At 54.6% G+C, this 27,860-nt stretch overlaps 1 protein-coding gene across 1 annotated transcript in view; it reads left to right on the forward strand.

Moving 5' to 3' along the window:
• The first annotated feature begins 294 nt into the window (after positions 1–294).
• TNRC18 (trinucleotide repeat containing 18) overlaps positions 295–27,860 on the forward strand; it is a 56,086-nt gene continuing 28,520 nt past the window's right edge. Inside the window, exons 1-10 of the mRNA XM_062503304.1 lie at positions 295–519; positions 17,127–17,252; positions 17,665–19,470; positions 22,510–22,615; positions 23,014–23,219; positions 23,412–23,558; positions 24,051–24,235; positions 25,005–25,428; positions 25,896–26,840; positions 27,490–27,665. Of these exons, the coding sequence (XP_062359288.1) occupies positions 318–519; positions 17,127–17,252; positions 17,665–19,470; positions 22,510–22,615; positions 23,014–23,219; positions 23,412–23,558; positions 24,051–24,235; positions 25,005–25,428; positions 25,896–26,840; positions 27,490–27,665 (4,323 nt within the window). The 5' untranslated portion in view covers positions 295–317. The remainder of the gene's footprint in view (positions 520–17,126; positions 17,253–17,664; positions 19,471–22,509; positions 22,616–23,013; positions 23,220–23,411; positions 23,559–24,050; positions 24,236–25,004; positions 25,429–25,895; positions 26,841–27,489; positions 27,666–27,860) is intronic.

Raw genomic sequence — 27,860 nt, forward strand, 5'->3', positions numbered from 1 at the left:
CTCCACTCCGGGAAGGTGAGGGTGGGTTTGGAGGGGTATTTTTGGGGGTGGCTGTGAGCAGGGGGGTGTCGGGGCATATCGATTCAACGCCACCTCCCCTTTCTTTTTCTCCTTTGCAGGCAGTGCCGAGACCGCCGCGCCGGGGCTGGCTCCCTGCACCGCGCCATGGGACGCTTGGACGCCTTATTTTTGAAAACCATCTGATTTTTTTGGGGGAGGAGGAGGAGGAGGAGGGGGGCGGGGGGGGGGGGTGGGGGCGGGAAGGAGGTGGCGGGCATCGACAGCGATCCGGGAGACTCCGTGAAGCCGGCGAGTGGATGATGGATGGCCGAGATTTTGGGCCCCCCCGCTCCGTGCACGGCCCCCCTCCGCTGCTCTCCGGGCTGGCCATGGAGAGCCACCGCCTGGGAGCCACCGGCCGCCTGGCCCCCGCCGCTGGGCCCATGGCTGCGGGGCTCCCCGCCGCCCTCCAGCCCGGAAAATTCCTCGCATCGGGCATCAGCCTCCACTCCCACCCGGGTAAGGCTCCGCGGACCCCCCCGGCACCTTCCCTCGCTTCGCTTCCCTTCCCTCCGCGGTCGCCGGGATCAGGCTTCAAACCCCCCACCCACCCACCACCCCCCCCCCCCCCGAAAAAAAAATATAAATAGCTTCATGATAATTATATATTCGTGCGCTTGCAGCTTTTTCGCGTGTCTTTCCCCCCCCCCCCCCCCCCCAAGTGTTTTCTCCTTCGCGTGGTTTTGATTTGGCGGAAAAAAAAAATGGGGGAATGGGGAAGAAGTACGAAAAAAAAATAAAAAAATAGGGTGATGGTGGAAAAATAAGGGAATGGAGTTAAAAATAGGGGAATAGGGGGAGAAAAATGGTGCTTTTAGGCTGTAGAAGTCCCCCTTTCTAGCGTACGGTTTTGTTGGCACTGAGGAAAATCCCCGTCGCGGCGGCTGCGGAATAAATCCGGGGAATAAATCCGATTTTGGGAAAGCTGGGAGAGGCGGAGGGACGGGACTGCGCTGCCCGGCGCTGCGCTTCCCGGACGGCTAAAAAAAAAAACCATCCCTGGGCTGGAAAAAAAGGGGTAAAATGGGGCTATTTTGGTGATTTCTTGCCCGGTGAGCCCGAGTCCTGCTGAGATCTCGGTGCCCCCGGGGAGCGCTGCCAGCTCCTCTGTTTTTGATGGTGTTTTTTATTTTTTCCCCTCTTTTTCCTTTTTTATTTTTTTTTTCCTCCTCAATTCTTATTTTTTAAACCCGCAAATAAAACTTCCGTACACTGTACAGTGACTGCACCCTCCTTATATTTCCCCCCCTTCTCGACGCGCCTTATCCTCGGGCAGCCCCACGGCTGCATCCCCATTAAAAAAAAAAAAAAAAAGAGACACTGAAATTTACGCAGTTTATTTATTTTTTTTTTCCCACGGTCAGCTTTTTATTTATTCGTTTAAATTACTGTTGGTTTTTGGAGGCTTTTAATTTTTTTCCCTTTTTCCGAGCTCCCTTTCCCTGCGGTTCGCGGAGTCCGGCACTGCTGGGAGGACGCTGCCGCCCTCTCCTACCCACACTCCTGCTCGCTGCTTTCCCTGGGAGGACACAAGGGATTTCTGACCGTTTGATTTCCCTCTCTGAATCTATTTTCAATTTTTTTTTTTTTTTTCCGCTTTCTTTCCCCTGGGCGTGGAGAGGTGACTCGGAGTTTACTTTAGGCGTTGGGAGGGTGACAGGTTTTGCAATAATAAACCTGCTTTTCTCCCAGCCGCCCGGGATGAATGACTTTGAAATTTGCAAACCTGATTGCCAACATCTGCAGAGAAGGAAGCAGCCTGAATCGAGGGAAAAAAGATTTATTAGTTTTAGACTAGGTGGCAGTGCCAATTTCCCAGGTGCTAAGAGGAGAGGTGTAAAGTGAACGGGGCTATGAAGCCAAGCACATGGGCAAACACCTTCTTTTTTCCTTCCCTTTTGTCTTTTTTTTTTTTCCCCTCCATTTTTTCCCTCCTGGTTATTTTTTCGCCTTCTCCACCTCCTACTGCATCAGAATATGATCTTTGCAAAAATTCATCTGGACAATCTCAAGCCAAACTGAGTGTGTGTTCTTGGCATTTTTTAAATTATTCTTTTTTTATTATTATTGGGTATTTATTTTAAGTTTTATTTCTCCTCCCAAAGTTTCCTTTTCCGAAATCCATGCAGTTCAGGAGGGAGGCACAGAGCTCTGGCCTCTCCAAGCTGTGTGATGCCGTCCGGGAGCTTTCCTACCACACTGGGAGAAAGCTCCAGATTTGGAACTCCTCACAGAGGGAGTGGGGTGTGTGATACCGCCAATTATTTTTTTTATTGTATTCTTACTTTATTTTTAAAATTAGTTCTGTTTTCCTTTTTCTGGGAGTTGTTTGCTATCCCCTGTCCCTACACGTCAAGTGGTGCCCGGTCCGCTCCCCGGCACGATCCTCGGCTTTGTCACGGCAATTCCCAGTCAGGCTAAAGTCCATTAAAAAGATCTGTACAATTAACAGCCGAAACTCCCATTAAACCACAGCAGTGGGATAGACAGGGATATTTTTTTTTTTGCTGTTGTTTCTTACGGCTTTAACAATATTGCCTGAAATGATGATTGCTTCCTGCTAGCGAGGGGCCCTTTGTAGGTTTGCGTTCGCGGTGTTGTTGGTGTGTGGTTCTGGTGCGTTTTTTGTTGTGGTGGGTTTTTTTTTGGGGGGGGGGGGTTTGTTTTGTTTTTAGGAGGGGCGGAACGCAAAGGCTTGTGCAAGGGGTTAAGAAAAGTGGGCAGGAGGCGAAGCCTTTAAATAGAGCCAGTTCAAACCGATCCTTAAATACCGCCGGGCTGAAGAAAGAGACTCTTGAATCTGTCCCAGCGTCCTCCGAAAATAAATACGCCCCTGTAAAAATAGCATGGTTGGCCATATTTGAGAATCCAGTTACGGCCGGCAGCGACTCCTTGTTTTTCCCGTACCTTCTGCTCGCTCCGGCAGCCGGGCTTTGCCCCAGCGCCAAAGTACGGGCGGCTGGGCTGTGTCCAGTGACCCCTGGACCCTCGGCTCCTCTTTTGGGGAATTTCTGCTCCATGGCAGCGTTTTGGCTGCTGCCGTGCTGGCGAGGGGGGGACGGGGACAGAAGCCCCTTTGTTGGAAGCGCATGGAGGGAGGAGTGAGCTGGAGGCTGAGGCGGGAGCTGGGATGCGGGGTTGCCATTCCCTGTGTCCTGTACTCTTGGGTATCTCCTTCTCCCCATCCCTGAGGAGGGCAGGGGAGTGCTCCCCCGATGGACCTGGCGGAGGGAGGGAGAGATAGCGACTGTTTGCAATGGAATTTCATGCCTGGAGCTTGCTGAGAAGACGGTGCTTAAAAAAAAGGGCTGCAGTCGATGGAACGAGGGAGCTGAGTCCATTAAAGCAAGGGTGCGCTCTGCTTTTCAGCAGCTCAAAATATGGAAGTTTATCGTTTTGCTCCTTCCCTATGCCAGTGTCTTTGGGTCCTGGTCTCGGCTCCGTCCTGGAGGAGCGTGTTGCTCTTGGCAGGCTCTGTGTTTTGGGGGAGTTGGAAAAGGCTCCCTCAGATGCGATTGCGAAGGGCTGCTCCAGGACTGTGTCCCTGCCAGGCAGCACCGGGGCTGTGTGTGAACAAGGATCACCCATATCCTAAAAAAAAAAAAAAGACTCTCCGAGTATAAAATTATATTAATAGTAATTAATAAAAATGTGCTGTTTGCTGAGGTATCCTTTCTTGGGTGGGGGGGCTGCAGGAATAGATGTGTGTTTGCATAAGAGGCTGCTCAGCTTCTTCCATTAAAATATGCTTCAGAAACACTTTCCAGTACTCGGGAAAAGGGGCACATCAGTATGAGCAGAGCTGACTGTGTTAAATCCAGCTCCAGAGCAGTGGCTGGAAAGGAAAATGGGCAGACAGAGGGGAGAGGTTTTGGTTTCCCCGCTTTCCTACTTCACATTAGCATGTGCATTCAAATGCAGGGATTTAAGGCAGATTGGAGACCGTCCTTGTTTCCAGGACTGCTGTACCAGGGGAGAAGTTTTCTAGATAGCTGGGCCAGGTAGGAGCATAGGAAAAGAAATAAAAATACCCTTCCATCCCCCAGGACAGAGCTGCTGTGCCAGCACAATCCCTCTGTAGCCATCCTTATAATGGCAAAATGGTACTTCTGCTGAGCCCGCAGATTTTGCAGGAGGCCTTGCCGTCGGCAGTGCCAGTGGAAGCACAATTCGCTCATCAAACTGCATCCATGCTAAACTGGCTTTGCTGATAGAGAGACCGGGATAGCACGGATTGGGCACCGCAGCGCTCCGCGCCCTGCTCCTCCGCCTTCCTCGGAGCACCCGCACGAGCCATGGGATTTTGCCCGTGGTTCGGCACGGCTCTTTTTGGTCCTATTTTGATGCCGCAAGGAAAATACTATCGGTGTTTAATGGCCCTTGAAACTGTGGTTCCCCCTCCCTGCCTGAGCGGGGGGTGGTGCGAGGGGCAGAGCTCGGGGGGCTCCTTGGGGCAGGGGCTTGGTGTAACACCGGGAGGAATGCGGACGGGCTGGAGACCTGCCTGGGAGGATGCTTCCCCTCCCTTGGGGCCCTGGTGAAACGAGATGCTTTTTGAGACGGGTTCTCAGGCAGAGCAGGGAGTGTGCCTGTCCCAGTGGGGCTCAGGGAGGTGGTGCTGGGCAGCGATGTTGTGCTCGGTCCCGTCACACTCCGCTCTTCGCACCCGGCATCCCCGGGGGTGGAGGAAGTGCTCGGTCATGGAGTGATGTCCCTGCAGCTCTCTCGGGCTGGTGGCCAACTCGTAGGCTGTGAGGAAGGCAGGAGCAGTGTCTGGGCTGAAATGGTGGTGGAAAAGGGACTTGTGCATTTTTTGGGAATCTCCCACCCCGAGCTCCTGCTTTTCTCTGATGTCCCACTGATTTTTCCCAAGGTCCTGGTGGGCTGTGGGGTGGCATCTCCATCCTTCAGGAGCAGGACTGTTCAGTCTGTGCTGCATACTCCGTTGAAGTGCCCATCCCAAGCAGTGATAGCTGGTAGGAATGTTGGAACATGGACAAGAGCCCAAGGGCCAATGTGGTGATGTAAACTTGCTCGGAGCAAGGTCGCGCAAGATCCACTGCTGTGTGAAGGTTTCCAACACCTTCCCAGGTGAACGGGCAGGACTCTGTCCCTGCCTCTGGTAACACAAGGCTGGTAAAGGTGTCATTTATTACTGTGGTTTCTAGCAGTCTTTCTCCCACTTGGAGCGAGCCTTGCCTCCTACCCAATACAGAGTTTCCTTGGAAGGGTTGGAAAACCACGGGTCCCATCCCTGACTGATGGTGTGCCAGAGAAAATCTGATCTGGAGGATGAACCGGCACTAGAAATCCTAGCCGGGGGTGGCATGGGGCACTGGGCGGGTCCCCGGTGTTGGGGACAAGCTCCTGCTCTTTCCCAGCAGAGCAGCTGTTGGAGAAATGGGAATCGCTGGGAATTAATCTCACTGCAGACGTGGTTAGCAGAGCAGGGCTTTCGTAAGGGAAATTTTAGATCTCCTTCCTAGGATAACCCAAGGTAAAGCTGAAATTAGTTCATAATTATATAGTAAATAACCCCCCATCTTCTCATTTCACCATCTTCTGGTGAATATGGAAATGAACATTGTTAAGAGGAATTAACGTTGTTATGGCAGCCTTCCAGGTGAGCGCCTTGCGGTTCGGCCGTGGCCGCGACCGGCGTGAGGGTGTCGGATCACCTCCCCGAGCTGGGGTTAGCGCCCGACGAGTCCAAACAAGGCCCCGTGTGTTTGCAACTGGTCCAGTTAAAGCTCCGGGCAGGAGGTGGTGCAGGGAATCGGGGCCAGCCTGGCATGTGCTGACACGAAAGCTGCCGTGCTGGGATGAGGAGATGTTGGTCTGGGTTAGGTAACGCGATCCAGCATCGCCTGCTCGAGGTGCTGAGGACAAGGGAGTGCTTTGTTCAGCCTCGCTGCTGAAACGGAGAGCACGGTGTGCCCTGGACAACCTCAAAATGCGGGCGGGGTGAAGGAGCTGAGGGCAGCCCGAAATTCCCTACCCGTTGGAGCCGGGGTGAGGAAGCAGTGCTGTGTCCAGCTGCACAGCCTCTCACTGGCTTTTCCAGCTGGGGATGCTTTTTAAAAAGCAAAGTTTGGGAGGGGACTGCTCTGGTGTGGCTGCCTCACCCTTGCCACGAGGATTTGGCGGTTTCCTTCTCCCCGTGTTTTCTCCCATCCCCGCGTTTCTGGCTGGCTTCGCTCCGGGATGGCACAGCTGGATGTCTGCAGGCATCGCGACGCACCCACCGACGCCGTCCCTTCTCTTCTGTTTATTTGCTTTGCTTATTGTTCGCTTCTCCCGAGCTCTTAAACGCCAGCGGGACGGCAACCACGCAGCCCCTTGAGCTCCGTCCCCGTGGGTGCTGGCTGGGGGACGTGTGGCAGCATCCCCCGATCCGGCGGCGCCGCGGCAGTGACAGTTGGGTTCGCTCCCCACGCCGCCAGGATCAGCTGTTGGGTGCACAATATGCTCCCGTTTTCCTCTCCAGCTGTTGCTGCTGGCGGTTATGGGAAGCGAAAGGTAGTTGAGACTTTGGCATCGCTAAATCGGGGAAGTGATGGGCAGAAAGGAGGGGCCGAGGGGGGGCTCAGTGTGTCTGAGGGTGGGTTTTGTTTAAATCCAGCCAGTTTGAAATAGTGGCAAAAGGATTGAAGTGACCTTGGGAATAAATTTTATTGCCAGCGTAGCAGTGGCCAAAGAGCCATTTTGAGGGAGATGGATGCAGGCAGGCAAGCCAAACATGGTGGGCTCGGAGCAAGGGAAGGAGCAATATTCAGGAGGGGGATATGTCTTTCTAGAGGAATAACAGAAATTTTAAGGCGCTCAGCCCTGCCTCTCTGGAGCTGTATGCTCGGCAACTTCTGCAAAGGTTGCTCCTGCTTCTGCCTCCATCCATCTTATCCTGATGCTTCCCTGCCAGCAAAGAGCCCTTTTTACCTTCGGTAGTTGGATGTATTGCCCCTAATTCCATTCGTGCCCCCATCCCTTTTCAGCAGAATTCGCTGTGACTTGAATATGCTTTTAACACATTTGATTTAATTGCTTTTAATTAACAAAAAAAAATAAAAGTAATAACGGCGGTGGCCATTGTGCTGGGGAAGGAAGGGTTTTGGAGGGATTGGGCTGCATGCTGGTCGCCGTGTGTGGTTGAAGCAGCTCCTGTGTTATCACCACACATTGTGTGTCATCCTGGTGTTTGTGTCCTGGTATGCTGGGTGTGGGGACATCCCACGTGCCGTGTCACACACAAGCCAAGCGGATAATGCTCCAGCGAGTAGAGATCCAGGCGGGTGAGTAAAGAAGGGTGGTGAGTAAAGAAGGGTGCAGGCACCTTGCCGGGGTGCCGGTGGAAGCCCCGGCTAGGCTGGGATGGGCAGGGCACACTGTGCCGGGCTCCCGGAGTGTGCAGCATGCCAGGGTTTCCCTTTGCAATCCTAGCACTGCAGCAGGGCTTTCTCCCTAATGAGATTAGTGACACAAAGCAGTAATTCTTCTGCTACTTTTAATGGATGTTCGGGGTTTGTGTGGGATCGGAAATTCCTACTTTCATCAGATGAGCCCTCTCTGTGACTATTCTGTGGACAGCTCTTCCTTTCCTTGGCTTCAGGGCTGACAGTCGTATTGGCACAAGTGTTTCAGGCTTTCCCCTCCTACCCCCCTCTGCTGCCTGTTCTCCTGAGCCCTGGACATGGTGGATTTTATCTTCTGTCCTGCTTTGAATCTCGCCATCACCCCAAGCTGCTTCCATCTTGTGCAGGACACAAAAGCTTGGTGGCTCCTCAGACACACTAAATGCAGCTGGGAGGAGGGAGAAGTGCAAAAGTTTCTCTTGAACCATTCTTGCAGGTACTCCTTGGTGTCCCTAGTTGAGATGTACAAGCACATACGTGTGTGTGTGTGTATGTTCATATATAGGGCACCCATGTAGTGCCTCACCTGATGAAGGGCTGGCTGTCCCTGCTTGGTGTCATCAGGGCCAGCTTGGCAATTTGTCAAGAGCCCAAGGGCTGCGCTTCAATTTGAATACGGATTTGCATAATTCATCAGGAATTAAACCACACTGCCATAATATTTGCCTGTGCGTTTATCTCCCATTATCAGCAGTGGGGAGGTGTGGGGTTCTGGGCGTTTGATGGCCACAGATGCACTTTTGCTTCACAGTTCAGTGCTTTTTTGGTGCAGAAGAGGTGATGTGGGCTGATGTTCAGGAGGGTGTGGGAAGGGCAGGAGCCTCTGGAAGGAAAAGAGGCTGAGTGTGGGGTCAAGAGGAGAGGCTTGGCAGAGGCTGAGCTTTTGAGCCTGGTTTCCTAAGGAAAAGAGTCTTATGAGATTGTGATCTGTGTGTGGATCCCTTTCTTCCACCCCCAAAATGCCTGCAACCCATCACTGAACTTTTCCCAGGGTCGTTTAGGTCCCTGCAGGTGCTGTTTAAGTGCTGGGCTCTGGGAGAGGGATTCATTCACTCCTGTGGCACACAGAGCAGCACATGCAGGAGCATCTAGCTTCACCTTGCTCTTACTGTGTCCTGGCTATGCTGTATCCAAGGGGAGTCATGAAGCCGGAGCTGATGAATTTGTTTGGATCATTGGTAGTGTCCTTGCTGCAGCCCTGGGGTGTTTCTCGGAGCTGATCCCCTCTTGCTGCTGGCCCCCTGCGTTGAGCTCAGTGCCTGCTGAGCACAAAGGCATGCTCAGGATGATGTAGTGCCCAGGTCTGATCGTGGGGCTGTGCCTCAGTTTCACCTTGCAGTACCATCCCCTTTGCAAAGCACCCCAAGAAGTGCTGAGCCATAGCAGCTGCTTTGCAGACAAGGGGTTTTAAAATCGGCAGCGATGGGGGCTGCGTCTCCTGCCTTGAGTCATCCCAGCTTGTGCTGACTGTGCCTGGCAGGAGCCTGGAAGGCAAAACAAACCCACATCCAGCTGCCACCTCCCCGCCAGATGTTAGTGGTGGGGTGGCTGTTAGGGTTTTGATAGTGGACTCACCAGCAGAGCAGATGGAGCTGCTGTGGGGAGATGCCACCTCTCTGGTGGCTGTGGTGAAACCCTGGTGGAACTGGTGTCTTGGGACAGTCCCCAGCTTGGGGAGGCCATTGGGAGGAAGGGGTGAGATGAGCAGTCCTTGTCTGGCACTGTGCAGGCCTGGGTTTGCAGGATGCAGGGTGCTGAGGCTGCTTACAACACTCCTGGCCTTGGGCATGGTGGGACCATTCTGGCTGTGACCTGTCACTCTGCTGGACAGGAGGACAGGCAGGGAGGGACCCCGGGGTGAGCTGCAGTGAGCCCCCACTCACCACCCCAACAGAGGTAAGGCAGCCAGGGCAGTGGATGTCTGGCCAATGATGGGAAGCAGAGGAGAGGAGCAGGCAGGTGGCATTTACCTTTCCGTGGGCACCTGGTGTGTGTCCAGGGCTGGTGCTGCCCATCACACAGCAGTGTTTAATTTCTCAATGGGAGGGCAGGGAGATGATGCTGCACAGTCCCATTTAACCTGCTGGTGACCTGATCTTAAGTCATTGTGGCTGAAAATAGACCGTGTTCCCTCCAGGGCACGGCTAATGGTGCTGGGAAAGCTGGGATCTCTCTTTGAAGGCTGATTTAATTGCTGCTGGCAGGCACTCAGTGCAGGTGATGTGGGGACCAGCACCAGTGCCATCCCACAATAACCTCCCCCACGGAGCTCCTGTAGCTCTCCCGGCTCTGGCAGTGAAGGGTGAGGAGCTCTTTTCTAATGAATGCACGGGACTGTGCATGGGTGGTTCTGGGTTAAATATGCGGGCTGGGATCAGGGGTGGGGGGCCTCGCTGGTTTGTATAGTCTTCTGCACTGAGTTTGGGTGATTAAAAAAATAATAAAATTTTTAAGACTTGGGTGGTTTAAATTTCTGTGCTTAGGAAGGAGGGGGAGCACCTGTACTGAAACTGTGCATACAGTGCCAGGAGCAGAGTCAGCCTTAGGACCCCTGTGCTGGACACCAGTGGCTAGATCTTCAACATGATGAAGGATGAGCCAGAGCAAAGGTATTTTCATTCTGTCCTAGAAAATCAGGAGAGGAAGGCGAGACTGCAATCTAGCAGCCAGGTTCTGCATTCCTGGGGATTCTGGTAATCAGTTGGAGAGTTTAAATTATTATTTTTTCAATTTCCATGCAGCATTTTAATAAATGTGCAGCCGAAGACTCCACTGTGTCACTCCTTGCTGTTTAAGGAGAGCTGTGTGGTTGTGTAGTGAGAGCCTGGAGGTTTCGGGGGACCCTGTTGGGGTGTCAGGTTTAATTATGCCAGCGGAAAAGGAGAGGCATCCAACGTGGTGGGGGATTTCAGGCCGGGGGCATGTGGGAGAAGCTTTTGCTGTAGCAGCTGGCAGTAACCCAGGAGCGTTGACATTGGTTTGAGTGTCAGGATTAGCATGGGACCAGATTGGTGCTTTGCAGACCCCGTGTCTCAGACCGAGTGGACTGGCTGCATGTCATATCAAGGATGCCACTGGGATGGTTTCCATCTTGGCCCCTCCAGTATGAGGAAAAGCCACCTTCACTTTGCTGGAGTGATTCATGTCCCTACCTGGGTGGCTTCTTGCTGTCCCCATGGAGAGGCTGATAATGGGGAGCTGGTGGGTGACCTTGTGGGGGATCTTCAGAATGTCCTGTTGGTGTCCTTTTCCTGAGGCATATCTTGGATTGCCTTTGTTTTGTTGCATAGTGGAAACTAAATCTCCAGGACATTGGGGCAGAACCAGACGTGATCACCAGTCCCTTGAGCCCTTCTATTTTGGGTCCCTCAAGCCACTTCCCATTTTTTCCTCCTCTGCCATCTCCAGGCTATTGGGGCTCTTCCAGCTCCTGAGTGAGGAGGTGAGCAGCAGGGCTCAGCCTGATAATATTTATTTCCATGGAAGCAGGGAACCACCCCCCATGCCCTGTTCTCACACCCTGCCCTTCGGTGTCCTGTGGCTGTGGAGGGATGGTGATTCACTACGGGGGTGACACAGCAGGAAAATCATGGCATGGCATCGACACGGGGGTTAGGGGGGGAATGACTGCAGGAGGGCTGGTTGGAAACCTGGCGTGAGTGCGCAGTGTTCCTGTGCTGACGCAACTGCGAGCGATAGTAAATATTGAGCAAGAGCCACTTAAAAATAAAGCAGCCTGGACACAGATTCCCACGTGGAATAAAACGAAATTAAAAGAAACAATAGAGAGCTGTGCTGAGCTGGAGGGAGAATTCGCCTTGGCTTTTTAAGGTAGTGATTTTTGCAGCTGAAGGAAAGCAGCACGGCGCTGTTCAAGCCAGCAAAGTCTGGGAGTGCGGACCCCCCGCAGGAGGATGCTGTCTCCGAGCTCACCAGGGCCCTTAGAAGATTAAATGGGGAGTTAAATTGCCCTGGCTATTCTGGATCCCGGGGATGGGATCGAAGGCTTTCAGGGGATGCCGAGAATTGAGGCTGTAAATTAGGGCTTTGAAGCTACTGCCAGTCCCGTGGCATGGGGTGTAAATACAGCTTTTGGGGCGGTTTTTGGCGCAGAGAGTGGTGGGTTGTGACAGCAGCTTGGGGCTGCTGGGGACAGGGATGGGGACCAGTCGCTTCTGGAGTCCAGGCACATCTGATCCGGGGGCTTTGGTTTCAACCTGGCATGTTCAGGGGCTCGTATCGCTGGTGTCTCGTGCGTGGCACAGAGTCAAAGCGGCTCCGGTGCCTGGGGTGTCACTGGAGCTGCCCCGGCAGGCAGGGGAGGAGGTGGCAAAGATTTACACTGTCAGCACTCCGGCTCGCAGCTGTTTGCAGTCATAAATGTGTGCATGAGGAATAGCTGCGGCTGTGCCTCACCGAGCTGCATGGGGCAGAGATGGGGAGGTGTGTGCTGGAGGGGGAGCCCTGAAAGTCTGCCCTGGGAATCTGCTGCTTCTGCAGGGAGGGGATAAGGGATGCACCGATGATGGTAAGCACAGGCAGCTGGTGTGGTGTTCATCCTGCTGGTGGTGGGAAGGTACTCATTGTGCTTGGACCTTTCCTGCTTTCCTCCCCTCCCTCCCTGCCGGCGAGGACATTAGCGTTTATCCAGCTGTTTGTGGCGTGGACTGTTGTCCCAGTTGGCTGCTGTGAGGCACTGCGAGCCGGACTGGGGAAGAGGTGATTGTGCTCCCAGCCAAGGGTGGCTGCAGCTCCTGCTTTGTGCTGCACCCAGCAGCCAGCTGAGAACTGGCTGCAGCCAGGCTGCAAATCTCCCTTGAGTGCCCAGAGTTCAAAACATCCCATGGGAATAAACCCAAATTCTTGCCGCTGTGTTTCCCAGCCCTGCTGGTCTCAGATTGGCAGGCCCAGGGGGTCAGGCTTTATAGCTCAGGCTCTTCTGTGGCCACAGCCCCTTGCAGAGCACTGCGTGGTGCCAACCTGAGTCCTGGCAATGTGTCTATCCATCACGGCCCAGGGAGGATGGGGTGAGAAGCCGGCGGTTGGAAGTATTTCATAAGTGGCAGAAATGTGTAACGGGTATATGGGGCTGATGGGGGACGCTTACTTCACTTCTCCTGGGGTGCTGGAAGCCACTGGCCTTCTGTTGCCAGGGCTGTGGCTTCTAAGACAAGGATGGCTCGTGCCCAGGGGCACCCACCGCTTCACGGTGTGCTTTGCAGCCAGCAGTGCATGTGGCCACCTGTAATCCCACACCAGCCACCAGGGCTGTCCAGCTGTGCTTGATGAAACGTCTTCTCCAACTGGAAAGCTGTCCCAAGAGCAAAGACTTTGTGGACGCTGCTTCTCTCTGGTGTGCTGGTGCTCTTGGTCAGTTTGGAAACATGTAACCAGACTGGGAGAGTGAATTCCCTATTGAATGGTGTCTCTGTGTTGTTCCCACTTGCTGCCCATGACCCTTCATGGGTGTCCAAGTGAGCTGTCCCCTCTGTAACATGTTGGCAGCAAATGTGAAGGGCGTATGGGGATGCTGAAGGTGGTCACCTACAGCTGAGGAGGGGTGGAACAGCTTTCCAGTGCTGGTGCATACTCGTGTCACCTCAGGTGTGTGGCTTGGCTCATTGGCTGGACCTGTGTCCACAGGGGAGATATGCTCACTTCCATCATGTTGCCTTCAGCATGCCGTCCTCCTGCCTGGCTCTTTCACAGCCCAGGCTTGACTGACTTGTCCAGCTAGGACTGAATTTTGGGCTTGAGGTGTGAGGGAGAAGTTGGAGAAACCCTGCAGGTTTAAAACTCCAGGTGACCAGTGGCAGCCCCTCTGCTGCAGGCATGGCCGCCCGCCCTTTCTCTCCCCAGCTCTGCCTGGCAGTGCTTTCCATCGGCTCCCTCCTCACAGGGACCTTTGGCAACCCCAAGTGGGCTGAGCACGTGGGGTCTGTTTCCCTCCCACTTCCCCCAGCGTGACCTCTGGCCTCCAGACGTTTGGTGTGTGGTTTGTGGTCGCTGGTATCTCATCTCCTCATCGGTCACATCCCCTCTTGGTGGTGAGTCACCCGAGGCCGTACCTCTTCCCCCGAACCCGTGCCGTTTTGGAGAGCCAAGCAAAAATGAAGAAGATGTTTTCAAGTGGGCTGACACATCTGCACCCGCCAAGTTCCTCTAATAACAGCCTTTAGTGATTTATGTCTCAATTGTGCAAAAGAGATATATTTTATAATCTTGGAGCTGGGAAGGAGGAGGACAGGTGTACTCATTCGCTGCAGCAACTGGAGCACCACAGGGGTTGCATTTTGGCTGCTGGATATAGGGATAAGGTGGTCTGAGGGACAGTCTCTGTACTCTGAACCCTTTTACCCTCAGAGCTGGGCTGCCTTGGATCATGTGTGTCCCTGCTGGCATGAGATAAATGTTGGCGGTGCCTTTCCCAGGCAGTCAAAGGCCGAGCTAATGGGCACACGCGTGTGTTTGGCGTGGTGCAGCTTGGCAGGGAAGGGGGGGGCACAGCCAGTCTGGGCTTGGCAGTGTTGCCAACTCGCACCTCCCTGCCTGTGCTGTGGTGCCAGACCGCCTCTGGGCAAGCAGTTGGGCTGGAGGAGCGTGGCTCAGCCTGCCCAGACCTGTCGGCGTGTCCCTGGGCAAAGCGGATCTTGTGCTGGTTCAGCAAACACTCTGGCCCCAGGCAGATGGAGATGGTTGTGGTTTCCCCTTTTCCCCTCCCTTTCTCCTGGCAGAAGCCCATGGTTGGGGTGAGCTGTGCGTTGCTCACTGCGGTAGAATTTCTCCCCTTGGCATCGCTTTCTGGCACGGAGATCCAAGGAGGCAGCGGCTCACCCGTGCCTCCTCCTGCGAGTGCAGCTCTTCAGCACATGGAGGAGCAGCACATGGAGGAGCAGCACATGGAGGAGCAGCTTCACCTCCAGGTGCCCAGGGCACCGGGGCAGCAAATTTTGGGCTGTGTACATCAGTGTGGCTGCTGGAGGGCTGTACAGAAGAAGGGATGTTCTGGCAGTGGCTCGAGGTTGGATTTGCATTAGGTTCATCCCCAGGAAAGCTGTGGTTCGGATTCCTTCTCCCTTCCCCAGCTCTGGTTCCTGGCAGGGAGCAAGCCAGGTAAATACAGCCTGTGCAGCTTCTTCAGGCAATTTGCAAGGGAAAGCAGTGTCGCTGGTAGACCCCAGACTGGAGTTCAAGCGGTTCTCTGGTTTTGCTGCTGGTCAGCTGCATGATGCACCAAACCATTGCACCTGCCCGTTCCTCAGTTTCTCCACCTGCAGAGCTTTGGAATGTGCTTTGAGCTCCTGTGCTGGGTTTATGCCTCTCCAAGGAGCAGTGCTGTTGTTGGCTTCTGGAAGTTACTGGGAAGAGCTGCCTGACGTGAGGTGGCTTTGGGGGTTGGCTGGTGGCATCAGCTCAGTTCTGCTGCTGATTCCCAGCTGGCATGCTGACACTGCCCTGCATGGTTCCCAACCTGTCCCTAACATGGACACTTTGCATTTCCCCTCCTGTTCCTGCAGCCCTGAGCTGAGGCTGGGTCACTGCAGCAGGATGTGATGATGCTGGCTGGCGAGGAAGCCCCAGAACATTTGGGGCTGGGACTGAGCCTGTGTTATCCCTGGGCAAGATATGATGCCAAAAGAGGGGAGATGCCCTCAAAAGACCAGGGATGTAACTGGTACGAAAATGCCTCTTCAGGTATCAGTAACTGAAACTGTGTGCAGGTGTCCCTGTGCTTGGTGGCAGTGCCGGAGTGTGTCCCTTCCCCGGAGCTCTGCAGGTGGCTTCACATCCTTGCACCATGTGCAAGTGGGGACATGCCATGGGCATCTGTGCACAGTGGTGTCTGCAGGATGGGATGTGTCTCGCCGTGATCCCCGTGCCGATGTTTCCGCCTGCTGGAGCAGCTGCAGCTGGGATTGACATCTGTCTGGGAGAAGGGGCTCACGTGGGGATATCTGCGGCCAGAGTCTCGGGGCTGGTGTGGCATGGGGTGCTCCAGGGGCTTTGCCATGCTGCAGCCATGTGCTCTGCCAGATGGGACTCACGTTCCCTTGGAAGTGTGTCACTCCTGCTCCAGATGCTGGCTCGTTGCCAGCCCAGTTGTGCTGGAGTGGTGACAGTGACACGGCCGATGCATATATGGTGTGCAGTGGAGCTGCTCCCAGCTAAGCTAAGCTAGGTTCTACCCAGCTCCCTCCAGCTCTGGAGTAAGAGAAGGTGTTTGGAAATGCTTCAGCATGGAGGTTTTGGGGTTACCAAGGAGAGGCGTGAATGTGAGTGCACGCTTGGCGCCTTTGCAGCGCTGTGCTCAGGGTTAAACAAGCAGGTTTTACCTGCTGGGAGCGGGCTCTGCGTTGAACTGCACGGGCACAGCAGCTCCCCGTGCCCTGCTGCTGGAGGGTTGGTGTGCGGGTGATGCCGCTGGGATCTGTCGGGCGATGGACGCGGGCCAGGAGCTGTGCGGAGCACCGCGTCGGTGAGGCACATATGCTGGGATGCAAACATGCGCGCCAAAGAGATCCTGGCTGTCTAAATAATGTGAAATATTGACTAGCTCTCACAGATGGTGCTCCACGTGTGGCTTCGGGGACTGAACTTCTCCGTCTCCCCTTGGGTTTTGGTGTGATGTTGTTTTGAGCCAGTTGGATGCTGGACTCCTGACAAACTTGTTGCCTGATTGCTTTCAGTGGGATTGTTGAATCTGGGGGAAGATGGTTGCTAATGAAGGCTGAGGGGAAGGGAGGAGGGTTGCAGAGGGCTTGACTGGCTCCTTCAGATTCTCCTGATGGTTTTAACTTAGGTTTTAAATGATGGCATGGACTGAGATGCTGGTTCTGGTGGAGGCTTGGGTTTGTAGTGTTGCATGGGTGTCGTTTGGTGGCAGTGTTGGAGAGGAATTGCTGCCTGTAGCCAACAGTGTGCGTTACTACCGCTATTATGGTGATTGTATTCACTGAGGAAATGCTGATGAGGATGATTTGCATGAGGGTGTTGCTGGGGAATCAGTGTCCAGGACATCCAGACCACTGGCAGCAGAGTCATAAGGATATGCTGCTTTCATATCAGCTCGTGGATGGTTGTTGTACTTTCTCATCTGTTTTGCCTTCCTCTGAAATAAGATGCTGGGTTTGGATAGGTGAAACTTTGCTTTTTATGAGCTGCTCTGGAGGATGCTCTCCTGTTTTCCCAAAGCATGTACCCAGTGCAGGGTTGTGTTGGCAAAGCTGTGCTGGCAAGAAAGTCTTACCGTGGCTCTGGAAGCATGCTGGGGAGTGCTCTCACCCACAGGTCGCTGTACTTGTGATAAAACATCTTATCAGCCAGGTGGTTTGGTCACTGAGCCCTCCTGCTCTGCTCAGGAAGCAGCATGCTCCATTTGCTGCAGAGTTGGAGCCCTGCAGAGGTGCCTGGGTTGAGCTGGGGGACCTGCCTGGGTTGAGTGGGGGGTCAGTACCTGAAGTGGGGTCCCTGAGCAGGGGTTCCTGCCCTGGGCTGTGTGTGCTGTGTGTCATCGTGTGCGTCCCTGCCACCGCCGCCGCTCCTGGCGTGTGAGGGACCGACAGCCGCAACAGTCTGTGCTCCTGTGGGGCTCGTTCCAAGGCAACGTGCTGCTTGGGATAAAACATATTTCCCTCTTCTGTTTCCCGTTTTCTGCAGGCTTTTCCCATCTGCCTAACGGTCTCTACCCATCGTACATTCCCCTGAGCCACCTTGAACCTCCCAGTGCTGGCAGTCCGCTCTTGGCCCAGCTGGGACAGCACAGCCTCTTTGAGTCACAGAAAGGTGAGTCTGGGACCCTGTGTGCCCTTCCAATCGGTCACCCCAGGGTACTTATCCTGTCCTTTGGGCTTGTTTGGCTGCTGGAGCTGCTGGATGCTGGAGTGTTGGGGGTGAAGAGCAGGAACTGCCTTGGGTGACCAGCCAGGGATGTTTCCTGGGCTGAGCAGTGCCAAGGTTTTGGATATGGCTGTCCTGTAGGAAAGGTGACCTCGTTGAAGCCCCAGTGTGCATCAGAGACAGGGCTGTCTTGCATCCCACATGGAGGAACCTGCTTTTAGTCTCCTTTGCTCTGGGCATTTTTATTTGAGACATCCTTGAAATCTGTTCTTTCCTGGTTTGCCACCTGTTGTCTGTCTCTGTGCAGCGTTGAAGGGGTCAGAAGCCTGTGATAACATTGGTTGCTTTTACTCTGCAGATGGATTCTACCTGTCCAGCCATGCAGGACAGTCCGCTTTGCACCCGCAGCCTCCCCTCTCAAGGACCGTGGGCAGCCACACGTCGAGCACTTTGCTCCGGGAAAAGGACCTTGGGCAGCTGCACAAGAGCTCGAAAGAAGGCCTGAAAGACCCCGGTGGGAAGGAGCGAGCATGCCGGAGCGATCTGTCCTTGCCCTTTGCCAAGAAGGAGAGCAAACCGAAGGAAGAGCCCCGACCCCGCAGTGTGGTTGACCTCACACAGGACACCAAACCCGACAGCGACCGGAAAGTGAGCGTGGTGGAGAAGGCGGTGAAGGTTGGCGAGCGTCTCTCGCCGTTCCTGGCCGAACACATGCCGAATCGGGGCACAGGCAGTGGGGAACCCAAGTCCAAGAACCCGCTGCAGAGCTCTTCCCTCAGCAACTGCAACGGTGGCGGGGACCCCATGCTGAAGGTCCTGGGTGCCGAGCAGGACCGCTGTGCCAAGGATCCCGCTCGGCACGATGAGAACATGAGGCCTTCTGCGCACACCCACGCGGAGCGGCTGAAGCGGGGGGAGCCCCTCGTGCCCTCCGTGGGCGCTTTGCACATCTCCTGTAGCTGTCCATCCCCACACCCCTCGCAGACGGGGAAGATGACGCCGGCCACAACATTCCCTCCGCAGCCCGTCCATTCCAGCATGTACACCATCTTCCCACCGGCCAAGGAGCTGGGGAGGGAGCACAAAGTAATCGCCCCCACCTTTGTGCCTTCGGTCGAAGCCTACGACGAGAGGAGTGGGCCCATTCAAATTGCCTCCCAGGCCCGTGACAACAAGGGGAAGGACAAGGACCTTGGCAAGGTGGGGGTGCTGCAGTCACCCACAGAGCGGTGCCTTGCGGACACCTCCCGCACACTCTTGTCCCAGGACTTCTCTTGTCACAGTGATGCCAAAAGAATGGAGGTTCTGAGAGAGAAGGGTTCGGTGATCAGGACGAACTCCATGGCACTGAAGAGACAGGTCACTTCAGAGCCCTTCCTCAGCCGGCCGGGGCTGGGCTCTCCGGAGAGCAGGGAGTTCCTGGCCTCCAAGGATTTGCTGAAGCCGAGTCCAGAGGCAGAGCATCGCCCCTGCGAACGGGACCGCTTCCAGCGATCCAGCTCCAAAGAAGCAGCAAAGGTCTATGGCACTTTGGACTCTTCCCGGCAGCACCTGGACCACGGTCAGCTGAAACCGCCCGAGCAGAAGTGGAAGCCCTTTGAGATGGGCAACTTTGCCACCACGCAGATGGCGGTGCTGGCCGCGCAGCACAACCACGTCAGCCGGGTGGAGGAGGAAGCCAAGAAGGTCTACCTTGACCCCAGTGGTCTGCCTCGCTCCTCAGTGGTGGGCTCGCGGGGCGCCGCAGATGTCCTGCACCCTGCCTCGCACGGCGAAGGCTCGGCCATGCAGAGCCTCATCAAGTACAGCGGCAGCTTTGCCAAGGAGACGGCGTCCCGGCAGAGCTGCGGCAAGAAGAGCCCCTTTGGGGGTTTGGGCAATGTGAAGTTGGACTCTGCACAGCTGGGAGCCTCCAAGGTGCAGCAGCTGCTGCTGCAGCAGCCTGCGAAGCAGCTGAAGAGGGACCCTGAGAGACCCGAGAGTGCCAAATCCTTTGGCCGTGAGAGCATTGGCTCCCAGGGTGAAGTGGAGGTGAGGCACTTGCCTGTTGGCATTGCTGTGGCTGTGGCCCGGCAGAAGGACAACAGCAGCAGCAGCAGCAGCAGCAAACTGGGGCCCAGCTTGGCAGACCGAGATCGCTCGCTGTCTCTCAGCAGCATCAAAGGTAGGTTCCCTAGGGCTTGTGTCAGGGCTTCCCTGAAGGATCTGTTCCCTGGGAAGAGCAGCCACCCAGTGCAGTCTGTGTGCTGTGAACTGGGTTTGGCATCCTCAGCTGCGTTTGCCTCCCTTGCCAGCCAAGGACATGTTGTAAACCACAGAGGGAAGCAAGACCCCCTGTGCAAGGGGTAGTCATTCCCCTGTCCCTGCTTCCATCCCCTCTGGCCACCTCTGGGGACAATCCTGCTCCATGACTTTGATCCATTAGTAAAGGCAGTGACAGAGAAACCTCTCGAACCACCTTTGTGCTGGTGTTGTAATCTCATGATTTTGATTTAAGCTGCGGTGCTGGCAGGAGGGGGATGGCACCAGAGAGATTTTGGTTCTCTGTTTGGCTTGTATAGCAAGATAACGCCCGGGGGCTGCCTGGCACGGGGCTCTGGTGTGCCAAGGAGCGATGCCAAAGCGAGCGGCTGGTGAGCAACAGTCAGGGCTTTCCATTTTTAACTCTTGCCTCCCCCATTTTTCTGCTTTTGCCCCCCTCTGCCAAACTTCAGTGGCAAGCAGCATCTTCCCTCAGGCAACAACAGCCCCTCTCCCCATTCCCATCGCCTCGCAGTGCCCTCCCCACAGCCGGCCGAGGACCTCGTGGGCAGCACAGGGAGCTGTTTGTTCAGCCGTTCAGTCGTCCCAGACGCTCCCAGCTTGCGTTAAATGTAATTTACTGAGCCGAACTAAAAGGCTGCAAACAAGGGTTGAATTCTGGCAGGCCTCTGGGCTCGTTGCTAAGTGATGCAGTTGGCTTTCAGACAGAAAACAAGACTGCTTTTCTCCTCCTCTCCCCCCAAATGCTGCCCCCCCCTTTGTGTGCCAGGAGATATTCGTCTAATAACATTAGCTTGCTTGCGCTGAGTGGACGGTGCTTGAATGTTTAGACCTTTTAAGAAGGAGAAAGCAGGCTTTAGTTGGCTAATCTGTAGTATTTGGCAAGTAAAATGCAAGTATTTAGTACCGGGCATTGGTTGTCAAGGGAACGGACCTGAGCCTTTCCTCCATGCATAACTGATTGAATTTTTCTATGCAGTCCGTGCGTCATGTTCATATATATAGACAGAGTGATCATTCACTGTCTGGACAATCATCGTTCTGTCCAGAAAAGGGACTGTCCTGTTGGTGGGTTGGAGGCTGGGAGGGAATTAGAGATCCTTCAGTCTTTGCGTTTGGGTGGGGGAGTGGAGAAAAGATGATAAACTCGTCTAGAAATAATGGAGCATAAGGAGTGTAGATGGGAGAGGGAGGAGTGATGATAAAATAACAAATAACGTGTTTCTAATGAAAGGCTGGGGGTGGGGGTCTGTTCTCCTTATGCCAAAGAAGGAAGGGAGGCTGTGAGCTCTCCAAGGAATTGCTCCTTATTGCTGACACCAAAGAGACTGCTGGGCATTGACTGGGGGAAAGAAATAGGAAAAGGGGCTCCAAAGGGGAAAAATCTGGGCTAGGGTGTAGAAGGGGAGTGCTGGCGGAGAGGCAGTGGGAGATGTTTGGGTTCCAGAGGGATTTGTGAGCCCCCGTGCTGTGGAGGTTGAGGAGTAAAAGTGAGCAATGGAGGCTGTGCGGGGCATCGTGCAGGGGGGGCTGGTTGGGCTTGCTTGGGCTGCACGTGGTGTCCTGGCAGGCTGTGAGGGAGATGTGGTGACCCTGGAAAGTCCTTCAGGAGAGAGAGCCGTGTGCCAGGTTTTAAAGCATCTTTGTTTTCTGCCTGGAGCCTGTGGAAAGAGCCTTGGGGGAAGGAGCTGGGAGAGATGTTGTCTTGTTCCTGGATTCCTTCTGACAGTAAAAGCTGAGGGAATTGGAGACTTGACAGCAAAAAACCCAATGGGCTGTCCAGGTTTGTGGAAATACACACTAGAGCTCTCCTTGAAAAGACTGCCTGTCAGCAGAATAGACTTGATGTTCCGAGATGTTTTCCCATGTGCCAAACCATATCCAGACAGGAGAGTGAGGACCCTGGGAAGTGCTGCTGGGGTGCAGTCCTGCAAGGCTGAGTGCTCTCTGCAAGCAGGACTGGGATTTAATAGTGGATTGTATCACCAGAGCATTGTGCTTAGAGGGGCAACAGGGAAATGTATGAAAAATGAAAAGCAAGGGAAAAGCAAGCTTAAAATCAGGCAGCAGGAGTGAAGACCTTGGATAAAGGGAAGGGTGACCCCAGTACCTGGTCCTGGCAGAGCCAAGTGGGGCTCTGCTGCTCTCTCCTGTGAAGGTGCCTCCTAACCTTGCAGACGCAGCTACTACCATGCCAGGCTGTATTTGCAAGAGCTATGCTGATTGTGGACAAGTGGTTCCTCCAGCCAAACATCCAGCCCCCCTTTTTGGATTCCTGCCCTCGTCTACCATATGTGTCCCTGCCTCATCAGACCCTTTCTTGTTGCATGTCTCTGGGGGGATGCAGATTCCTGCTAATGGTTGAATTGCAGAGTGGAGAGCGCTGGTTTTGTGAGGGTCTGTATTGTTGGTTCTGCCTATTGCAGAAAGGACAGGGATTCAGAGCATACTCAGTGCTCCCAGACTGATTCACAAGATCAGAAAGTGCTTCAGAAAGTGCAGAGATAACATCCTTCCCCTCTCTGACGTATGCTAAGCAGGACTATGTGGTTCGATGGAGGATTTAGCTGCATCTTGGCTCCTGCTGGGATGGGAAATCTGCCACTGTCCTTCAGCACAGTGGTCCCTTTGGTCCTGTTGGCCCAGGCTGGTGGCTGTGCTGTCCTGGGAGACCAACCTGGCGTGGCAAGTTGATGTCTTGGAGACATGAACCTCAGAACATATGCACTTGGGTGCTACCAGGAGAATATTGCTTTAATGAAAATATCGTGATCACACAGAGAGCCTTGCCTGGTCTTTGAGGATTTGAACTTGGAACATTCTTGGGGACACTGGTGTTTGGGTATGCTGGCTCTCAGGTACTCTGCTGCTTTCCCAGAGGACAGGGGACAGCTTTCTCCAGGCCATTTCTCCTGCCTTATGGTGCTGGGTTGTCTCTTAGGGCATGGACGCTCCTCTGAAGATGACTGTGGGGATGAGAGGAGCCGCCACAGGGACAGCCACCTCCTGGCAGGGCGCTTGGAGCGGGATCAGGAGAAGCTGCTCAGGTGAGGCTTGGAGGGAGGTGAGATCTTTTGTCATAGTGTCACAAGCTGAGGTCGGGGACAACCGGTCCAGAGAGGAGACAGGATTGCATCCATCCTGGTGTAGGTGTTGGCACCAGACTTGCTGGTGTGGAGAGGGATGCTGAGTAGGGTACACGGGGCTATAGGCAGATCCTAAATCCTCAGCAGAGCAGTCCTAATAGACAGCTGCAAATCCATGCCTGCTCCAAAGGTCTGGAGAGATGGAATATTTTATTCTAGATGTGATGCCTCCATCACAGCTCTCCTTGAGTGACTGACCCGGGTTTGCAAGCACTGGTTCTGCAGGCTGGTCCGTACTCCTGGGCTCCTCCATCACTTGGACCCTCTCTGATTCTCTCTCTTGCCTCCTCCATCCCCAGAGAAAGCAAGGAGCTGGCAGATTTTGCCCGGATACACCCCTCCAGCTGCGCCACGAACGGTTTGAACTCCAATCTCATGGTGACAGGAGGCCCAGCCCTGGCGGGCTCCGGGCGCTGGTCTGCAGACCCCACTTCACACCTGGCAGCCCACCCCTGGCTCCCCAGGACAGGGAGCCCTTCCATGTGGCTGGCTGGCCATCCCTACGGTGAGTGCCCTGGGAGGGAGCACAGGGTCTTCGCGCCAGTGAAATCCAGGGAAGTGTTGCTGCAGCCCAGTGAGGCTTTTTGATGAGCTCAAGGAAAAGGGAAGGAGGCATTTCAGAGCAGCAGATGACTTCTCGTGTGGGTAGGAGATGTCTGCATCCGCTGAGTTGTGACTTCGGTGTTTTTAATTCCAGGTCTTGGTCACCCTTCCCTACACCAGGGCATGACTCCAGGCTTCCCCCCTGCCATGGGGGGAGCTCTCCCTTCTGCCTACCAGTTTGCCAGAGACCCCCAGTCAGGGCAGCTTGTTGTGATCCCCAGCGAGCACTTGCCACACTTTGGTAAGGATGTGAGCTTGTCCCTGAGGACCATTCTTTGAAAGCTGTGGGGAAAACAGACTTTGGGGAGGGCCAGAGAGGAGCATGCCTACCTGTGGGGACCAGCAGCTGTAGGGTGGGTGTGAGCAGGCCTCTTGTCAGGTGTGTTTTGGAGATGGAAACACGTAATCTTTATCAGTGGCTCTTCATCCCCTTGCAGAGTTTGAGTCCTTGCTTAGGGAAATCTATTCATAGGCTCAAGCGTGGACAGTCAAAGCAAGGGCTGGAGAGCAAAGCAAGTCCAATGGCCCTAGGGCCCAGGGGTGGTGGGATTGGGGTTGCAGAGGGGAGCCCAGCACGCTTTCCCCTCTGGTGTCTGGTTGTATTTCTGCACAGCCCAGTATTTGGCATCCCCTACACTCCGGGACTGTAGACACCATTGCCCTGAGTGATCCTGAATCCTTTATCCATCCTTCCCCTGCTGCCTCCCTGACTGCATCTCTGCTCATTCCACAGCAGAGCTGATGGACCGAGCACCTCCCCTGTGGCCTGCTATGTACCCCCCGACCAGGAGCTCCCTCCAGCACGCTCACCAGCTCCAGCTGCTCTCCCATCAGCAGCTGCTGCGGCAGCACGAGCTGTACATCCTGCAGCAGCAAGCAGCTCACGCCATGGAGCTGCAGAGGAGTGCCCAGCTCGTGGTATGTTTTGAAGACCTTCTTGCTTGGATGTGAAATGAGCCTGAAGTTGGGAGTGTCTGGGGAGAAAATGCGGCTGTGCCTGTGTGGCAAGTGTGTCTCAAGGGTATGGATGCATTGAATGATCCTACCCTGGTCTCTGGGATGTGAAGCATTTGGTGTATCCTGCAGTTTGAGTGGGTTTTGGAGGGGTTTGGTGCAGAGCCATTGAGCAGTGCTGTCAGAAGAGCTCCCCAGCAGCAGCAGTGTGACCTAGATTCCTTCCCATGGGATGTCTGTGTATAGCTGAGTGGTTTCATCCCTGGTCACCTCCAAATAAACCTCCTGAGCAGCTCAGAGAAGCAGCTGCAGGACTTGCAGCAGTCACACTGGCTCCTGGAGAGAGCTCCCATTCATGAAAAGGTTTTGGAAGTTGCGAGCTTTCATTTGGGTGTTTTACACTCATTCATTTTTATAGTGGTCCTCTGGTTTTCACCCTTCATTTTACATGTGGGCTTGATAGGTGGGAGGCTTGGGAATAGAAATGGTTTTCTTTGGATGCAAATGAAAGCTGAGGCATCCTTCTCACGGTTCCTGGGGCTGGGAATTTGTAACAAAGCTGTTGTAGATTAGCGTTGCCCTCCATCAGATCGGTCTTTAAATGGTCTTGCCCTGGGGGACGTGTGTTTTATTCCACTGCATCTTTGAGAAGACCTTGTTTTGGTCTTGCTTGGTGGTAGGTCAGTGCCACTTTCCAGATGCTGTGCTGAGTTTTGCTCTGTTCTTTTCACAGGAGAGGTTGAAGGCAAACGAGCAGCGTGTGGATATGGAAGAAAAGGTGACAAAACGGAGCCTGGACAGTGCCAAATCAGGCCTTTCCTCCTCTGCCCCCGGACTGGTGCACCGAAAACCACCTGTGCTGTCTCCCAGCGCCTCCACGTCCTACAGCAAGGCTGTGAGTCCACCTCCCCTCTCTCCCAGGGCCTCACCTGTGTCTGTGCTCAAAGCGGAGGTGATCCAAAAGATGGAGGAGCCACCTTCGCAGCCAGTCTACTCCTACCCTGCCACCCCCAGCTCCCATCCTTCCAGCCCGCCCCCCGCCTCTCCACCCCCTGCCCCTGTCATCCCTCCAAAGGAAGAGGCACCCGAGACCGTGGAGAAGAAAGACCTGGAGCTGGAAAAAGAGGCTGCTGGTCCATATCAGGCCTTGTTCCCAGGTAAGAGAGCCCTGCTTTGGCAGAGTCCCATTGTGTTTGTGCCTGCCTCCCTTTTTCTCCTCGGCTCTTTCCTGCTTCTATCCCTTCCCCTAGGGAAAGCCACATAGCTCCTCTAAAAGGCAGGGGAGAGGGAAGGAGCAGGGCTGGTGGGATGGACTGGGATTGATGCCTGGGGCTGTAGGCTCTCTCTTGGGCTGGGCCTGGGTTGGTTCTTCCAGAGCTGGAGTCCCAGTGGGAGAGGATGAAGGAGGCATATTTCTCTCCAGTTGCATGAAAGTGCTGGAAAGGCACAGAAGGGACCTCTGGGATGCTCCTGTGTCAGGAGAGACCCAAAGCAGCTATTGCTTGAGAACAGGAAGAGACCAGAGATGATGGAAACAAAGGGAACCAGCTCTATGCCTTAGAGAGAGAGAAGGTGCTTTGGAGACCCAGCCATTACACAGTCTGTCCCTTTTAATATCTTACAGAGATCCCCCCTGGATACCCATTCCAGTCCCTGCCTCCCTCCTTTGGAAGACACTATCCCTACCTCCTCCAGCCCCCCGCAGCATCTGATGCAGATGGCCTGGCTCCTGATGTCCCTCTGCCTGCTGAGGGCTCTGAGCACATGGATCTTTCCTCAGAGGTCAAGCCCATCCACCTGTCTCCGTCCAAAATCCTAGAGCCCATCCAAGCAGCAGCAGAAGAGGAATCCTTGGAAGAGAGGGTGAAATCGGAGGTGCAGATGGAGGAAAGCCAAGAAAGCATCTGTGAACAGGACATGGGGACTCTGAACATCAGCACCTCTGCAGCTGTCCCAGTGCAGAATGTGGACAATTGCAATCTACTGCTGCACCAAGACGAAGCCCTGGGTACTATGGAGCAGGATCAGGAAGACCTCCAGAGCTGCCCACCTCCTTACCAGGTTGTGGCCTGTCCTGCAGAGGCTGAGGCAGAGAGCGGGAGTGGGGCAGAAACCTGCTCCATGCACATGGACTATGACGGTTTGCTCGTGCATGCAGAGAGCGAGCCACCAGAGATGGACTTGACGCCCCAGCGGGAGGAGGCCTCTGTAGCCATGGATCTGCAGAGTGCTGATGTGTCCCGGGCAAGGGAGTTTCCCAGCCTGCCTCCTGAGGAGGGGGAGCAGGGGCCAGAGATCCCTTCCTACACAGAAGAGGCAATCACTTGCCAAATCCCAGATCTGGACATCAAGCCGGGTGATCCACTGGCTGGGATGAATGCTTTGGTGGCTGCTACAGAAATGCCTCAGGCTTGTTCCTTGTTGACTACTACCACCACTGTCACTCCACCGCAGGTGAAGGTGGAGGTGTTAACTGACCAGACCCTGGAGCACTCCTTCCTGCAAGGGATCACCTTGCTGAGTGAAATTGCAGAGATGGAGCTGGAGAAACGGAAGCAAGAAATGCAAAGTAAGTTGTGAGAGGGGAGTCCGGTCAACTTCAGACCGTGCTGGGTCTCCCATCTTATGGTCCCTGTGCTCTCCGTGTGGGCAGAGGGGTGGAGTCACAAGTGACATCTCTAGCAGCCTCAACCAGGGAGCAGGGAGACCATTGCTCTGAGTTGCAGGAGCGGCTCGTACTTCAGATGGGGTTGGAGCAGGGTTTTTGTTGCAGCAGGCTGAGCTACGTGTGGCTTTTGTACTCCTCTCCCTTCCAAAGGCCCTCGCCTTGTCTAGACAGTTTGTGGTATGTGTAGCGGAAATGGAGCCCCAGTTGCTGAGAGCTGCCAGGGTAACACCCTTCTGGCAGGCACCGAGTCCACAGTCTGTTGGGGTTTGGCACCAGAGGCCCCAGTAGCTCCAGATGACGCTTTCCAAGAGCTTGGCAGGTCCTGAAAAGAATCTCACCTTCCAGTAACTTCCTGAGGTGAGAAGTGATGGGAACTGCCAGTTACATCATGGCTGAGTACAACAGGAGATCTCAAGTAGGGGCCAAGGGTGGCTAGGGGGCTCCTTGAGCAGCCATTGTCAGGAAAGGGCCATCAGCCCCTCCTTGTGCCTGTTGGAGAAGCAGCCTTGGAATGGGATCTTCCATAGCTTTTTTTTCCTGTCCTTCCCAGCAGGTCCACAGAGTTTCCCTGTCCGGCCAACGTTGGAGAGTTTGCTGGCTGCCAGCACCCACATGCTCATGGAAGTACTTTCCACCCCCTTTATGGAAAGTCTGAAAACCATCCGGCTGCCTCGAGAGCTGAATCCCAACAAAAAGTACAGCTGGATGCAGAAGAAAGATGAACCAGTAAGTAGCTCTTAGTGTGGCTGAGCCTGGAAAGCCCCAGTGCATCCACTCACAGGACTCACTGTCCCAGCCCCGGTTTGGGGGCTCATGCTGGATCGTGCTGCTCCTCTGCATTCAGCAGAATGAGCTGGTTGTTCCCTCATGTCGCATTCCTGGCTGCACAGGAGTCAGGGGGCTGCAGTTCAGGTTCTTCCC

This window comes from Cinclus cinclus, chromosome 16 (genome assembly GCF_963662255.1).
Source record: "Cinclus cinclus chromosome 16, bCinCin1.1, whole genome shotgun sequence".
NCBI lineage: Eukaryota > Metazoa > Chordata > Aves > Passeriformes > Cinclidae > Cinclus > Cinclus cinclus.